Source organism: Notothenia rossii, assembly GCF_949606895.1.
Source record: "Notothenia rossii genome assembly, chromosome: 3".
In the NCBI taxonomy this organism is placed as follows: Eukaryota; Metazoa; Chordata; class Actinopteri; order Perciformes; family Nototheniidae; genus Notothenia; species Notothenia rossii.
The window spans coordinates 32,003,273-32,021,182 of record NC_136901.1 but is presented as its reverse complement, the minus strand read 5'-3'; the positions used below and the strand labels follow the sequence as shown (position 1 = coordinate 32,021,182).

Sequence of the window (17,910 nt, the reverse complement as noted above, 5' to 3'; positions counted from 1 at the left end):
CCACAACTGCTGCACCCACAACTGCTTCACCTACAACTGCTGCACCCACGACTGCTTCACCTTCAACTGCTGCACCCACAACTGCAGCACCCACAACTGCAGCACCAACAACTGCTGCACCTACAACTGCTGCACCCACAACTGCTGCACCTACAACTGCTGCACCCACAACTGCAGCACCCACAACTGCAGCACCTACAACTGCTGCACGCACAACTGCTGCACCAACAAGTGCAGCACCTACAACTGCAGCACCCACAACTGCAGCACCCACAACTGCAGCACCCACAACTGCAGCACCCACACCTGCTGCACCCACAACTGCTTCACCCACAACTGCTGCACCCACAACTGCTTCACCCACAACTGCTTTACCCACAACTGCAGCACCCACAACTGTTGCACCTACAACTGCTGCACCCACAACTGCTGCACCCACAACTGCTGCACCTACAACTGCTGCACCCACAACTGCTGCACATACAACTGCTGCACCTACAACTGATGCACCCACAACTGCTTCACCTACAAGTGCTGCACCTACAAGTGCTGCAACCACGACTGCTGCACCTACAACTGCTGCACCCACAACTGCAGCACCAACAACTGCTGCACCTACAACTGCTGCACCCACAACTGCTGCACCCACAACTGCTGCACCCACAACTGCTTCACCTAAAACTGCTGCACCTACAACTGCTGCACCTACAACTGCTTCACCTACAACTGCTTCACCTACAAGTGCTGCACCTACAAGTGCTGCAACCACGACTGCTGCACCTACAACTGCTGCACCCACAACTGCAGCACCAACAACTGCTGCACCTACAACTGCTGCACCCACAACTGCTGCACCCACAACTGCTGCACCCACAACTGCTTCACCTAAAACTGCTGCACCTACAACTGCTGCACCTACAACTGCTTCACCTACAACTGCTTCACCTACAACTGCTGCACCTACAACTGCTGCACCCACAACTGCTGCACCTACAACTGCTGTACCTATAACTGCTGCAACCACAACTGCTTCACCCATAACTGTTGGCCCGTCAATTGCTGGCCCATCAACTGCTGCACCCATAACTGCTGGCCCATCAACTGCTGCACCCACAACTGCTGCACCCACAACTGCTGCACCCATAACTGTTGGCCCGTCAATTGCTGGCCCATCCACTGCTGCACCCATAACTGCTGGCCCATCAACTGCTGCACCCACAACTGCTGGCCCATCAACTGCTGCACCCATAACTTCTGGCCCATCAACTGCTAAACCTACAACTGCAGCACCTACGACTGCAGCACCCTCAACTGCAGCACCTACAACTACTGCTGCACCTACGACATCAGCACCTACTACTGTTGCAACAACAACAGCAGCACCTACAACTACTGATGCTACGACAACAGTGCAAACTACAACTACTGCTGCACCTACGACAGCAGCACCTACTACTGTTGCAACAACAACAGCAGCACCTACAACTACTGCTGCACCTACGACATTAGCACCTACTACTGTTGCAACAACAACAGCAACACCTACAACTACTGATGCTCAGACAACGGTGCAAACTACAACTACTGCTGCACCCACGACAAAAGCACCTACAACTACTGCTGCTCCGACAACGGTGCCACCTACAACTACTGCTTCACCTACAACTGCACCCCCTACTACTGTTGCAAAAACAACAGCAGCACCTACAACTACTGCTGCACCTACGACATCAGTACCTACTACTGTTGCAACAACAACAGCAACACCTACAACTACTGATGCTCCGACAACGGTGCAAACTACAACTACTGCTGCACCTACGACATCAACACCTACTACTACTGCTGCTCTGACGACAGTGCAAACTACAACTACTGCTGCACCTACGACAACAGCACCTACTACTGTTGCAACAACAACAGCAGCACCTACAACTACAGCTACACCTACAACTGCAGCCCCTACTACTGTTGCAACAACAACAGCACCACCTACTACTAATGTTGCTCCGACAACGGTGCAACTAACAACTACTGCTACACCTACGACAACAGCAGCACTTACAACTTCTGCTTCACCTACGACAGCAGCACCTACTACTGTTGCAACAACGACAGCAGCACCAACTACTGCTGAACCTACAACTGCAGCACCTACGACTGCTGCACCCACAACTGCTTCAACTACAACTAGTGCACCCACAACTGCAGCACATACAACTGCTGCAACCACAACTGCAACACCTACGACTGCTGCAGCCACAACTGCTTCACCTACAACTGCTACACCTACAACTGCTTCACCATCAACTGCAGCCCCTAAAACTGCTTCACCTACAACTGCAGCACTTACAACTGCTGTACCTACAACTGCTGCACCCACAAATGTTGCACCGTCAACTGCTTCATCCGCAACTGCAGCAACTACAACTGCTACACCCACAACTGCTTCACCCACAACTGCTGCACCTACAACTGCTGCACTCACAACTGCAACACCTACGACTGCTGCACCCTCAACTGCTTCATCTACAACTGCAGCACCTACGACTGCTGCTGCTCCAACATACGTTATCACAGCAGCCATGGAGGGCGAACCATTTATTGATGCTTATAATGACAACACAAGCCAGGAATACATAGAGTTAGAAAAACGACTTCTATCAACGGTGAATGTTGTTTTGTTATATCACCTCGATTTGAGTAGCTCTGAATTTGTATTTTAAGTATATTGTGACAAAAGTGACTAAAAGTCTTTCAATGTTGCTTTTTTTGCAGTGTTCTAAGATATACAAACCCGAATTTGGAAACAGATTTTCCCACTGCAAGCTGAAAAAGCTCAGGTAAAAAAGGTTTCACTTCAATTGGGTCTCAAAAAGAGAAATGCTTTAGTGTTGATAGTGACACATGTAAATCAGACGACACAAGGCAACAGACAGAGTCTTTCATATCATAATTGTTCTCTTTTTTCGTTTGACGTTATAAAACAGCGCTTTAGCAGCAAGGGCGACCGGAACTGAAGCAGAAATGGGAGTTGTGTTCAACAGCACTACTCCTCTTGCAGATCTCCCACAGAATAGTGAAGTGGTTCAAACCTTAGTAGAAGCTGTGAATAATACCAACAGTACCTTCGACGTGAGCATAAGTCCTGATTCAGTCAAAGTTGAATGTAAGTAAAGGCAACACAATGTTTCTCTCCAATAAGTTTCTAAACCATTTTGAATAACATTTACTGTGCATGCTTGGTTTATAAATAATTTACTAACAAAAGTATGTAGATAAAGAACAAATGTAGGTAAAGACAAAATTAATGAACACTACTTTAATAATTTTCAGTTACAGTTGTGTATTGTTTAATGTCATATATTGTAAATAAATAGTTATTTGTTGCAAGAATACTTTTTCCTATGAAATTTCAGAACAAATATATTTTTGTAAGCCCTTCATCATTGATCTTATTTCTGTAAAACTGGCACCAGGGTTTTACCAAAAAAACAAAAAACATAAATCCTCTTGGTTTGGGCATTGATAAATATTAACATAATGTTTATATGTCTGTTTTTACAGCAGGTCCAGTCCCAGCTACAACTACAGCACCTACAACTGCTAAACCTAAAACTGCAGCACCTACAACTGCTAAACCTAAAACTACAGCACCTACAACGGCAAGACCTGCGACTGCAGCACCTACTACTATAGCCCTTATAACAAAAAGGGTGAATTTCAGATCTGTTCAAGACACATTTACGAGTGACTTGCTGAATCCATCTTCTACTGCTTATAAAGGTCGAGCTATAACGATAAAGAATCAGGTACGTTTTTTTTGTCCACCCACTCAAAACATGTGAATTATGGGCCTACTCCACAGTTACCACACTATGATTAGGAATTATTAATTCATGAAAGACCAATAAAGATCAAGTCAAATAAATGAGTCAAGCTCTAAATAAAATGCAAAGGTTTATGTGAAAAAATATATGTTTTTGTTTTGTGTTTCTACAGCTTACACCTGTTTTCCAAAAGGCATTCCCTTCGTCCTTCAAATCACTAGATGTTGTTGCATTCAGGTAATTTTTTAAGACCATTCAAGTTTTATAATAAAGACTGGGATCCTATATCTGATATTTCAAACAACATTTGTTTTCTTTTTCTGCAGTAACGGATCAATCATCAACTTCATTGATGTCTCGTTTGGAAGCACATCTGCTCCTAATAGCACTCAGATTGCGAACACTTTGATCAACGCAGCTTCAACAGTCGATGGATTCGACATTGAAGGCAGCTCCATTGGCGTAAATGGCATATGTAAGTAAATACTGAGTGCTACTTAATACAACAATTACATTTTGTTTACATTTAAATTAATGTTTGGTTTACTTTTTTCCTCCTTTGCAGCTTCCAGTGGAGTAAGCCACAAGATCAGTCTTGTCACCGCACCCTGCCTATTTCTGTTTTCATGGCTACTGTTAAACCAGCAATAGCATTATGGCTGTTTTTACACAGTAATCACAACATGGCTGCCAATGCTGGTATGAAAAAGGATTTATTTTTGTTGTTAAAAATCCCAGATTTTTTGAGTGGAAGTCTTCTACAGCTTCTGATGAACTTGCTTTTATAATTAACTTTGCATTGACCGGACCAATGAAGGACAGTGGAATATTTATTTTTGTCGTATTCATGATTAAACTTTAAGCACCTAGTCCTTTAAAACATCCATAAAGTGATACACACAAACACACACACACACACACACACACACACACACACACACACACACACACACACACACACACACACACACACACACACACACACACACACACACACACACACACACACACACACACACACACACACACACACACACACACACACACACACACACACACACACACACCACACCACACCACACCACACCACACCACACACACACACACACACACACCAGATGGCTGTGCCTTGGTGTTCAGTATCTTGCCAAAGGACATGTGGGTCATAGGAGCAGAGGAATGTACTGCTGTTCTTCCGATTACCACACAACCGTTTATAGCTTATCCTTTTATACCTGAGATATATGTAAAAACAATGCACTGTAATTTATTTGTATTTATAGTAAGTGTTTTTATGTTATCATGCGTGGACGTATTCTTTGAGATCTCTTTGTACAATTGCTGTCACAAACTTTACAATGATCAGAATACAAAATATTTAAAGAAACAAAATGGTCTCTTGTGTGATGTTTTGCAGGAAGGACAACATGTTCCGTTATTAAATTCACAAAGAATGCAACCACCTAGCCACATCTTTTATCATAGGGGCAATACATATCAGTCTTACTGCATTCAAATTGTTACTTAAGTACAAGAACAAAAGTATTAGCATCAAAATATACTTAAAGTACCAAAAGTAAAAGTACTCATTGTGCAGATCGGCCCCTTTCATGTACAGGACTGTCTCAGAAAATTAGAATATTGTGATAAAGTTCTTTATTTTCTGTAATGCAATTAAAAAAACAAAAATGTCATACATTCTGGATTCATTACAAATCAACTGAAATATTGCAAGCCTTTTATTATTTTAATATTGCTGATTATGGCATACAGCTTAAGAAAACTCAAAAATCCTATCTCAAAAAATTAGAATAGTTCCTCAGACCAAGTAAAAAAAAAAGATTTATAACAGCAAAACACAATCAAACATTTGAAAATGTCCATTAATGCACTCAGTACTTGGTTGGGAATCCTTTTGCACGGATTACTGCATCAATGCGGCGTGGCATGGAGGCAATCAGCCTGTGGCATTGCTGAGGTGTTATGGATGCCCAGGATGCTTCAATAGCGGCCTTTAGCTCATTAGCATTGTTGGGTCTGGTGTCTTTCAGCTTCTTCTTCACAATACCCCACATATTCTCTATGGGGTTCAGGTCAGGGGAATTTGCAGGCCAATCGAGGACAGTAATGCCATGGTCAGTACACCAGTTACTGGTGGTTTTGGCACTGTGGGCAGGTGCCAGATCATGCTGGAAAATGAATTCCTCATCTCCATAGAGCTTTTCAGCAGACGGAAGCATGTAGTGCTCTAAAATCTCTTGGTACACAGCTGCATTTACTCTGGGCTTGATGAAACACAGTGGACCAACACCAGCAGCTGACATGGCTCCCCAAACCATCGCTGACTGTGGGAACTTCACACTGGATTTCAAGCAACTTGGATTTTGCTCCTCTCCAGCCTTTCTCCAGACTCTGGCGCCTTGACTTCCAAATGAAATACAAAACTTGCTTTCGTCTGAAAAGAGGACTTTGGACCACTGTGCAACTGTCCAGTGCTTCTTTTCCTTAGCCCAAGTCAGACGCCTCTTCCGTTGTCTTGAGTTCAGAAGTGGCTTGACCATGGGAATACGGCTATTGTAGCCCATTTCCCGGACACGTCTGTGAACAGTGACTTTTGATACCTGGACTCCAGCTTCAGTCCACTGTCTTTGAAGCTCCCCCAAATTCTGGAAGCGACTCTTCTTCACAATGCTGTTAAGGCTGCGGTCATCTCTCTTGGTTGTGCAGCGTTTCCTGCCACATTTCCCCCTTCCAACAGACTTTTTGTGGATGTGCTTTGAAACTGCACTCTGTGAACAGCTTGCTCTTTGAGAAATTTATTTTTGTGTCTTACCCTCCTGATGGAGGGTGTCAATGACGGTCCTCTGGACAGCAGTCAGATCAGCAGTCTTCCCCATACTTGTGATTTAGTTTACTGAACCAAGCTGAGTGTTTTTCAAGGCTCAGGAAACCCTTGCAGGTGTTTCGAGTTAATTAGACGATTCAAGTGATTCGTTGAACACCCTACTAGTATACTTTTTCATGATATTCTAATATTTAGAGATAGGATATTTGAGTTTTCTTAAGCTGTATGCCATAATCAGCAATATTAAAATAATAAAAGGCTTGCAATATTTCAGTTGATTTGTAATGAATCCAGAATGTATGACATTTTTGTTTTTTTAATTGCATTACAGAAAATAAAGAACTTTATCACAATATTCTAATTTTCTGAGACAGTCCTGTATATGATATGTTTTGATTATAATTATTGATGCATTAAGTGTTATCAAAGCTGGTAAAGATGCAGTTTTAATGAGTTTGTATACTGCAGGGTAGCTTGTGAATTTACTCCAGGTGTGACTAAAGTCTAATTTAAGACTTGATTATATTTCACATCATTACAGTTTTTCTCGATTGCTGACACACGTTTTTTTTTTTAAATGCTCAGTTTCTCAGAACACTAAACACAATTCACAAAACCACACACCCAAAGTGCAAAACACCTAATTTCTCCTGCTAAGTGAAGAACTGCACTCAAAACGACATAAACACTTACCAAATGCAAACTTTTGCACCAAATATAACACACTTCATTCATAATACTGGATGGTTTGACCACCCAACTACTGTACACACTGCTGAGCATAATCTAAAGCACTTTCATATTTTATGTGCTATGCTCTGTATGTAGAGGTTTCTGCAGAGAAAGATTGCTTGAGTATACAGAAATACAGTAAATGAAGAAATACAAATTACTTGTTGAAAAAAACTCATATTTTATTCAAAAATAACATTGTGCAACATGCATCTCAGCACATACTGTAGTTACTATGCTTTGGATCTCTCTACTTTAAGTGTGATGGCATTGTTTGCCAAAACCCAGTTTGTAGCTGCTGCTTCCTGTGCCTCATTGAAAATCCTTGGCCTTCCACCTACACCTCTTCTTTTCTCAGTCCTTCAGATAAACAACAAAGATATAGTGGTTGGTCAGTCTCTGCGTTGCATAAAAGTAAGTTTACCACAGTCAATTGTGCAGGATTGTTGTACAGTTATAGTATGCAACTTGCCAACAATTAAATTACAGTAATGAATATGTTTCACACAACAGATATAAGCCCTGATATATCATGAATTATGCAGAGCTAAAAACTGGTAACCAACCTGTTTTCAAGTCTAAGTGTCCGGATTACAGAGGCAACAGCAGATCGGCTTAGATTAGGCTGAACTCTCTGTCCAGCCTCTCTCATCGTCAAACCATGGTTGATAACATTTCATTTCATTAGAGAGTACTCTTCCTCCTCCTCTCACTCTCAGCCCAGCTCTTCCTCTTCCTCTTGCTCTTGCTTCCATGTTGGCTTTCATTGTTGCTGAAAGAAAGTACTCACCTCTGGTCTTTTTAAAGTGCTAAAATCCTGATTGATGAGCCAACAATTATGCTATCAGGTGTTTGGTCAGGTGGAACGTGTTTCTTGATTATTGGTCCATGTGTGAGGCATTTTGCATATCAGTGTTTTAAACCCGCTAACACGTGACTTTATGTCAGATTCCTGTGTCTTACGTGGAGAAACGTGTGCAGTGGTTTGCAAAAAGTGCCATGCTGATTTGCACATTGTGTGAAAAGCTGAAAACGTGTTTAGAGTTTTGGAGATTTGAGCCGATGTTTTGCTCTTTGAGTGTCAGTTAAAATAATTGTGCTTTATGTATAATTTTAGTGTGTTAGCAATCGAGAAAAACTGTAATCCAAATCTGCAAAGTAACTAGGTATTAAATAAATGTAGTGGAGAAAAAGTACACTATTCACCACTGAAGTGGAGTAAAAGCACAAAGTAGCATACAATGGAAATAGTCAAGTAAAATACAAGTATCTCAAAATTGTACATGAGTACAGTGCTTGAGTAAATGTACTTAGTTACTTCCTACCTCTGTGAGTACTACATCTCAAAGTCTGTGTTAACTGTCCAATGCAACTGTTCCTTTCACTGACAATACAGCCTTTAGAAGAAAAAAAACATGGGAAAAATAGAAACTCATATCCCACGTGGCAAAGGTGTCATGTCACAGATTGTGTGACAGAATATTTTATTTTTTATTTGATATATATCAATCCATTAGTCGACCGAACATAATCTCTTCTTGCTGCCCTGTGGTGGGCAGCTTTTATAACAACTGAGGTCGACATCAACTATTCATTTTGAGAATTCAGTCAATATTATATTCTAATAGTGTTGCTCTTCTTAGTTATTACTGATCAAACAGGCTGTATGAGGAGTTCATGGGTCGGGAGTTTGATGAGAAAACCTACAGCGACACCCTGTTCCGCCTCAATGGGACTGTGGGCCTCTGGTGGCGGTGTGTGATCGTCTCTGCTCACTGGAACAAGGAGCAAGGTATGTCCTCATCTCTCAAGTCAGATGAGTCGTCCTGGTAGTATCTCTGTGGAGTTTCACAAACAAAGATACTCTTTGACTTGAAGCCTCACCTTGTTTCAGGTAGATGCCACTTGTGTTGCTCATTCCCAAACAGGTCGGAGCTGTAGCACATTTGGAATTTTGATTACATAAGTAACGTTGTGTAGCCTACCATCACCTTGTGTCACATAATTAAGCTTTAAACAAAATACAAATTGTCTGTCTTTGAGAAATCTTTGAAGGTTTTAGGGAGTTTATTTATATTAGGGGATTCTCTTTTTATGGTTTTCATGTTGATACCGATACCCAGACAGGTTTGTGACAGCCTACAGAACAAAAATAAGTTACTTAATTAAAGTTGCTAAATTAAATTAATGAAATATGTCCTCATCTATTTGACAAAATCTTCCCAATTTTCAAATGTTCCCTTGCTCCCTTAACAACATTACTAAAGTTGGGACCTCAGAAGCTTTCTAGCTAACAATGTTGAATGGAAGAAGTCTTCACACTTCCTGGTTCCACTGTCACAAACTGTAAATTAAACTGGATTACATTTCTTTTTGAAAGCCAGTGAAAAAGAAAGAAACCCCTGAATAATAATTGTCATGGGCGGTTCTAAGCGGGGGCCAACAGGGGCCAGTGCCCCTGTAACACCAAGCTTGGACTTCTCTGTGGCTTCCCTCCAAGAAGATACATCTATGATAATGCAATGTATTTATTTTATGTAAGTGTTCCAGCAAAAACTGGGCTGTTACCTGGGCCAAAGTGAACTGGGATGGGGTTTCTTTCAGTAATGTAATTTAATAACTTTAAACTAAGTTACTGAAACAAGTTTGTGACTAATACAATACCAAGAAACATTAAGAAATACAATCAAAACACATTTTGGCTTTATAAATAAGGAATGTATTACCCCAAACACCTTTCAATGTTCTGTATCTTGGGCAAAAGTAACAAAAAAAGGGTAACTCAACTAAAATTGAATCTAAGTCATTGACTTAAATTTGACCAGAACCGCCACTGATCATAATTGATCATATAGCAAGATTGATTAGGCAATGGTTCCTTATACTTGGAACATTTAATAATAAAGGCGAAGATTTTGTGTAGTCTGGAAGAATGAAAGTGAACTCTGTGTATGACCCTCGAATTGTATCAAATAATGTCTTGCATTGATCTAATTACCACAGATTTTCTCAATACAGGCCTCCCACATCTCGTATGTGATTGAGTATACTTGGAGTTTCGGTAAAAAAGCTCTGTGTATGTTGTAATCCACCCAGATGCTGTCAGATCTGAATGTTTATGACTTGTATTACACTTTATAATACATGCTCATACTTGCTCTTTGCGTCAAAACCTCTTTCAGATGCCAAGATGATGCTGGAGTGTTGAAGCTTCAGCCTACCTCAGCAGTTCACTCCCAAGTATAAAGAACCAGGCAACCACAACAGAGGAGAGGACATGCTGCGCACCTGTGAGTTCATTCTTGGCATGTTCATCTAAATGTTTAGGTCGCCTGAAGCTGTAAAAACTAGAATCACATTCATTCTCGAGTAGTGCGTTTATTCGGACCCATTGGGCATGTTTAATAATACAGTTTCTCCAATCAGGGCTGTTTTTTCTAGAAGCTGAGTGAATTATGACTCATATATTTTTGTGTCTATGTGTAGATTTTGTGGAGATGCCAGTTTCTGCTGCCACTGGTGTCCTTGGGTCTGGTGGTGTTGGCGGGCCTGACTGGGTTCTGTGCCTGCCTCTGCCGAAGCCTCACCCCCATCCTTGGCATAGGAGTACTTCACCTGCTGGCTGGTAATACCCATTCAAAGATACCAAACCACTCATTAGTAAATGCTAGCTTTTACCATATGAATCACCCAATTGGTTAATGTGTGCGGAACTACATCTGGAATTTGAGAGTTGTTATTATGTGACTGTAATTTGAGATTGAACTGATGTCCAATATTTTGGTTTTGAGGAGTCACAGAGGCCCCAGTTTGAATCCTAGTCCCTTCCGAAAAAAGATTGGCTCAAAACTGATTTGGTTTGAGTCTAACTAACCAGCAGTGTTGGGTGTAACCAGGGGCGGCGCAAGGGGGTAGCTTGGAGTTGCTATAGCAACTCCAACAATTGGCCTAGCAACGGCTTAGCAACCCCATTGTTTTGTTATGAAAATGTATCTATATATATTTATATGCATTCTCGCGAGATCTATCAGGGGTCGTTGTCAGTTAAAGCGCAAACTGCTACTTGGCTAATGTTGTTAGAATTCTCAGTATGTGAACACAGATCGAACATGGAAAGATTTCTCACAAGTCAGCGTAAACGACCGCGATCCAGCCGGACAACCCTGTGTGTGTGTGTGTGTGTGTGTGTGTGTGTGTGTGTGTGTGTGTGTGTGTGTGTGTGTGTGTGTGTGTGTGTGTGTCTATCTGTCTGTTTGCGGTGTGGTGATGTACTTGTACGCTCAGGGTGTAATGGTATTATACAAAAATATTGTAGGAGCACAGAAACAGTGTTCAAATTCTGCTTTTACAAACGTATTTAGGTTGTGCTTACCTTGCAAAGTAATGTTATAAGTGTCAAAAGAATGTTTTAATGTAAATATTAATGATGATATTTTAGCGTGTCCAAGTTAATAGTTATTTCAGTTATCAGATATGCACAGTTTAGTACATTTGTAAAGTTATTTAGGCAATATTGTTGGTGGGAGTTAGGGAGAGACCGCCCCTTCCAGGTGTGTGTGTGTGTGTGTGTGTTTTCCGGTGTGTGTGGAGGGAGTACGAGACGGTAGGAGTTGTGTTAGAGTGTGGGGAAAAGTCATAATGAGTGTTATAGCCTACTATTGATTGGTTCTGTAAGGCGTGGCTGTTGCCGTCAATACCAGAAAATTAAGAGAACGTTTTCGACATTGAAGGCTCGTGATCTGTGATCTTGAATAGCGGTGAACGCTACAATATGAACAGGCTCGTGCTTGGCCCACTGGTATTGTTTGTTTATTTATTTTGAAAATTAACTAGCAACGCCGTGCGTAAGGGATAATGTGCAGCGACGCGGTCATTATGGGGAAAAGAACACAGACAGGCTGATCAGGAGCCCGATGCGAAGCGGAGGGATCTAGATCGGCATGAAGGTGTTCTTTTCCCCATAATGACCAAGTCAGTGCACATTATCCCGCTTATTACATGGCCACATTCTCAACAAAGTAACGATATGACTCCCAATATTAATTGAAATGCCTTTGTGGATTTGGAAAATGATTTTATTGATTTAAAAAATTGTTGTATTGATTTAAATTGACATGCATCCGCTAAGAAAAATAGTCCGTTGTTACTGTTTGAACTAACGTAGCAACGGCAGGAACTGCTTCGATAGCGTTTTTGAGGAGCTTTTTGATTACAGATTTGAAAACATCGCTGCTTGCTTTAAGTTAAGCCCCAAGGTCCCCGCCGGCGGGGACCCTGGTTTTTTTTTTCAGGACACTGTGTCTCAGGGTATCTTAATATTTAAGAACCTATTAATGTGTTATACCAGATTAACGGAAATAATCTCAGCTAACTGACGATATAAACAATTTTTACCAAAACAAAACACAAGTCTCATAAGAAGCATCTAAATGACCCCTTAGCGAAAAATGCTAACGGACATTGGCACAGAACTCAAGATAAAAGTACCCTTATTACTTATCGTAGCTGCACATACAAGATCTCCGATTAAAGCTGAGGTTCCACAGATTATTTAGGTATATAGTATCATCACTGAGTGATCCGAACTTGCGACAGGGGAAGCAAAGACAGACATCACAACACGTACCTTTACGTAGCTTCTAGGGAGATCGTCTCACCGTAGCTGTTAATCTGATCAAAAGACGTGTTCAATGGCATTAAAACGAGAAAAAACGCGGCTGAATCGGTTAATCCATAGGTTGATAAAGTTCTTGGGCAATAATTGGAATGATTTATAATCCATAATTCCATTTTTATGTAAAAATCGCAGAGCAAAAGTTAGCTGCTAATGGTAGCCACCAGAGTGGCTGCTGCTTCCGGTCTTGGCTATGCGGCAGTATAATACACACACATGACCAAATAAGGACTATGTGGGAGTTCCCCTCGATTCCATTGGCTCTGAACGGTTAGAAAGAGATGTCACATGTCAAAATGCACCCCCAGTTGAATGTTATGCACCCTCTATTAAAAAAAGAGAACGGAGCGAAAAATACAAAGAAAAATTGTGTCAGGTGCTCGTGACCTGCTCCGCTGCGCGTGCATCATTTACAAAGTGCTTCCACAGCAGTGACACACATCTGTGGATAATCATTAATACGAAAATGGTTAAAGCAACCATCACTAAACACCAGCAACACTGCATCTGCTGCAGACAGTAGCAACAGGTCAGATGAGGACATCAGGTTACCCTCCGTTGTGGACACTAGCTTACTCCCGCCTGACTCGCCACCCTCGCCTCCGGAGCAGCAGTCTTTGTCGCCCGAAACTACGCCGCCTCTCTGCGGCCCGCAGGTGCCAGGATACCACGGCAAAACAGAGCCTGCCCAGGTATATCTAAACGAGTACCCGCCAGTACAATGGGGTAAGGCGGTCATTTTGCAGCTCGTGGCATAAAAATAGACAATGGCTAGAATATTCATGTGAAAATAGTGCCATATTCTGCATTCAAATAATATTTGCCTTGATTTACAATATGTTCTCATTTATTTTATCAGTACAGGTTTGAAGCTTTTGTGCTTTTCTTTGCCATAGTCCACTTTGAACTATATGAAATATTTCAGGATTGCACTTTTAACTCACTTGAAATGTTCTCCCTTGCTTGGTTTCAAAACATAACAAATGCCATAATCTGTTCATTGGGGACCATCAATGCTATTTTTCATTGCTTTTGCCGGCCACTATTGCTCATGTAAACCTACTACTGCTGCACCCCCTGTAATCTCAGATGCACCCTGAGGGGCAACCCCAACAAAAAGCCTTCTGGGGCGCATTGGAAAAGGCGAAGAAAGAGGCAGGAGGAAACACACCAGGAAAACAGAGGTATGTCTGATGACTGTTTTGTGTTTATTGGCATTTCTCAAGCAAATGTTTAAATCTAGCCAGACAGCTAAACACAAGGAAAACAGGTGTGAGCTGCTAACTACCTGTCGTCATAGCTAGATAGGTAGCTAACTAGCTTTACCTTACCTTTAATACTGATATTATTATTAACGCTATCTATTTTGGAGAAAAAGGGGGAGGAAAACCGAGTATGTCTCATGACTGTTGTGTTTAACAATATTGAAATGTTTCAAGCAAAGTTTTAAAGCTAGCTAGCTATCGTTAGCTAACGATATAGACATGTGCTGTTAGCCAACGATAGCAGCTGACATATAGTATGATAGAAGCTGGCAGATGGCATATGCTTTACCATCTAGCTAGATAGCTATTTTTACTCCACTTGCACTCTGTGGGTTTTCTTGTATTCATTATATATATTTATTATCACTAACCCTTTAAGTGCCAGCACCACCATTTGTACAGTAGAGCACATTTTGTTTCTTGATATCTTGTTGAAAAATAAATAAAAAAGTTTAACTGATTCAGCCAGCTTTACCCTTTGGTTGACATGTTATGCACAAAACAACCTCTAGATGTCACTGTGGTTCGAACAGAAAGCCCTTCAGCCGGGCTGCTAAATCCTAAGAACTGCTACAGGATTTGATTTGTTTTTGATCTGTATTTTTGAAAATTATGTAACTTTTTTAGTTTTTATCTTTTTTTTTTGCATATTGTTTATTATATAATAAGTTAGTACTTTTTTTAGCATATTGTTTATTATATTATAACTCAGTACTTTTTTAGCATATTGTTGTGTTGTTTGTTTATTATATTGTAACTTAGTACTTTTTTAACGCATTTCAGATATGCAACACTTAGCTGTCTGTGGCTCTTTCCTGCTGTAACGCTGCAAATTTCCCCTCTGTAGGACTAATAAAGGTATTCTGATTCTGAATTATTTTTTGGAAACTTTTTTCCCTATCTTTTATGAATATATCTGGTTGTATATATTGCTAATTTTCCATAAAAGAAACACATGTATTTGAGTTTGTGTTTTATTTGAGTTTGATGCATACAAATACTGTACTGTATATGATGATTATTGAAAATGCACTTTTACCATAAAAGGCCAGCTCGACCAGTTCGTAGAGGCCAAGCGGCAAACTCTGTGGAAGAGCCGGGGAGCCAATACGGAAGTTGCACACACTGCAGTTCATATATTAGCCGATAGGGACTGACTGCAGAAAGGAGCAATTTCCATAGACCCCCATGTTAAAATGCCCAACTTTACAGCAGAAAAAAACATGTTTCTACCCATGGATGCAATAAATATTATTATGAATATAGTTAGATTCCACCTTCATGATTATGGATCTGTGAGTGAATTGTTTTCTAACACGACCCTTTTATTTATATTAGGTCTTAACGTTTTTGCATAAATTAGGTCGTCGTCACATTGAGTGACGGCTCTGTGAAAAGACTGCTGCTGTTAGCTTCTTGTCTCTCTGCTACCTGCTCCTTGAAGCTAGCTACAGGCACTCTGCCTGTTCAGCTCATCCAGGGAACACAACTTGCCCCCGGCCGTGTTTGTTTGTTCTTCATGCTTATATATCTGACTATTGTGACTCGCTCTGCGGTTGAAACAGACGGTGCATGAATGCGGTTTTGCGGTTAGTGAAATTTGAGTACTTATTTATGTGTTAATGATTTTAATCAGCTACGTACTGAATCTTAAGGCTTGGGTTAGCGTGTAAGCGAGTGGTAGCTACATCGGTGCTAACGATGCTAATAGTAGCCTCCAAGTTAAAATCATAGACTATATTTATAAAGGTTAAAACGAAATAGACAAGTGTTAAGTGGGATAATACTGTACAACAAACGGCTTCTGTTTGAGGTTGATAAAATAAGATCATCATTGTAACTTAGAGAGATTATTATTATGTAGGTAGGAGCTGTATGCATTGCTAAGGTTAATTTAAATTGGCTATGTTCAAGTATGTAGACAAGCTAATGTCGAAGTAGTGTATGTGAAATCAACCTCACAATAAGATGTGTGTATATTACAATTATTAATGTCATATTTCAAGATGATTACTTAGATATTACAATATGGTTGGTTGAGCTGGAGTTAATTATTGAGCTTACACATTAACATCACAGTCATCTGAATAACAAACCCAAACCTTGTTGTTTTTATGAATTGCATTACCAAATTGGTATCAAATAAACAGTAAGCATTGGTAACACAACTTCCAAAGTTACAGTAGAATAAAAAGGACCCTGACTCGGACAATACACAATCCAACATGTTCAACAGAAGATAATCAGTTATATTGTTTGTACACATGGTACTTTACATATATCTGTTTGTTTAAGGTGTCCAGGTGATGCAGACAGGCTGGACCAGAGAGTGAGAGACAGAACTGGACTCCTCACAGCAGTGAACTTCAGCACAGGTATAAAGACTCTTTTTTTCATACTGTACGAAGAATCAAGAAAGATATTGGTTTAAGTAAATGAAGTATTGACTTGAATACACTGATATACATTCCATTAAACAATACTAGATCACCTACACATCAGTGAAGTTGAGGGTTCTTTCCATGCAAAAAGTTACATTTAGATGTTAACAAGCAATGTGATTTTGTCAGCTTTCTAATGTAATGTATTGAAGGCAAAGATATTTAACACATAGTGAGAACTGCTACTATTTATCTCTCAATATTGTCTGTAAAAAACGTGGTAAAAGTTATTCTTTCAGTGAGACAACAGAGCAAGCTTCTACAGTTGCACTACGTTTTGATAACAGTTAAATATTATTTTGATAATAACATATATTTCAATGTTGATGAACTTCATACTTTTCATTCATAATCTGATTGTCTTTGTAGCTCACTGTTGAAATAAAAAAAAAACATTACAATTACAAAATAATTATATCTACAGCCCCTAAACACACAAACACACCGCTTTCATAAATAACACACTTGTTCTGCAATAACATGTTTTATGTTTCCTGTAATTTTTGTTAGGAAAGGACATGCCTGAAAGACACAACATTTTCTCCTTCTCTGAGGGTCAAGAAGAACATCCAAGAGAATCATTAAAAGCTGATATTATGATATTTTAAGACCAGTACACTAAGAAACTACTTTTATTTTAAAAACAGTCAGCTGATCGAATGCACCTATTTCCACATCGACACTCCATCAGCTGATTATTTGTATTTGCCTCGCTTTATGAGCTTCACATCACTTGTGCCTTGTACCACAGAGTTTGCAATGTCACAAATAAATGGGGCCAATCTTCAGTCAGATGTGAATGTGTAATCTAACATTTTCAGTAAGAATAATGGACAAAAGGAGTGCAAATACAAATACAATTTATTGAAATGTGAACCAAAACTTAATCAAACATGTTTTAAATAAAAAGCACATATGGACAGAAGGTGTAAACCTATTAAATGTATAAGTAAACACATTTAGTCAAATAAAGTGACAGACTAGGCCTGTGCAGTTGGTATCAGCTTTGCCCAGCATGGGCTCCTCCATCAGGCCTGGTCCTCCTCGCAGAGGAAAGACCCTCAGTCCTCTCCAAACCAACAGACAGGTGTCCATCACACGGAGGTTTCTCCCTGAAGTCTCT

The 17,910-nt window shown here is 40.4% G+C and overlaps 1 protein-coding gene and 1 pseudogene across 2 annotated transcripts; both read left to right on the top strand.

The window, feature by feature from the left end:
- Positions 1-631: 631 nt before the first annotated feature.
- Positions 632-5,524, top strand: LOC307033610 (uncharacterized protein). The gene is made up of 7 exons (XM_079672148.1): positions 632-2,669; positions 2,779-2,843; positions 2,991-3,169; positions 3,568-3,812; positions 4,003-4,067; positions 4,157-4,305; positions 4,396-5,524. The coding sequence occupies exons 1-7, from the start codon at positions 2,586-2,588 to the stop codon at positions 4,479-4,481; spliced, it is 873 nt and encodes a 290-aa protein (XP_079528274.1). The 5' UTR covers positions 632-2,585; the 3' UTR covers positions 4,482-5,524.
- Positions 5,525-7,302: 1,778 nt separating this feature from the next.
- On the top strand, positions 7,303-14,181 carry LOC307032870 (claudin domain-containing protein 1-like; annotated as a pseudogene). Its single transcript, XR_013810621.1, has 4 exons — positions 7,303-9,199; positions 10,590-10,697; positions 10,894-11,032; positions 14,171-14,181. The product of XR_013810621.1 is annotated as a claudin domain-containing protein 1-like (transcript).
- Positions 14,182-17,910: the final 3,729 nt, after the last annotated feature.

Coding starts and splice junctions, on each gene's coding strand:
- LOC307033610 (XM_079672148.1), top strand. CDS start 2,586: ATGGAGGGCGAACCATTTATTGATGCTTATAATGACAACACAAGCCAG. Junction 2,844..2,990: donor TGCAAGCTGAAAAAGCTCAG/GTAAAAAAGGTT, acceptor GTTATAAAACAG/CGCTTTAGCAGCAAGGGCGA. Junction 4,306..4,395: donor CATTGGCGTAAATGGCATAT/GTAAGTAAATAC, acceptor CCTCCTTTGCAG/CTTCCAGTGGAGTAAGCCAC.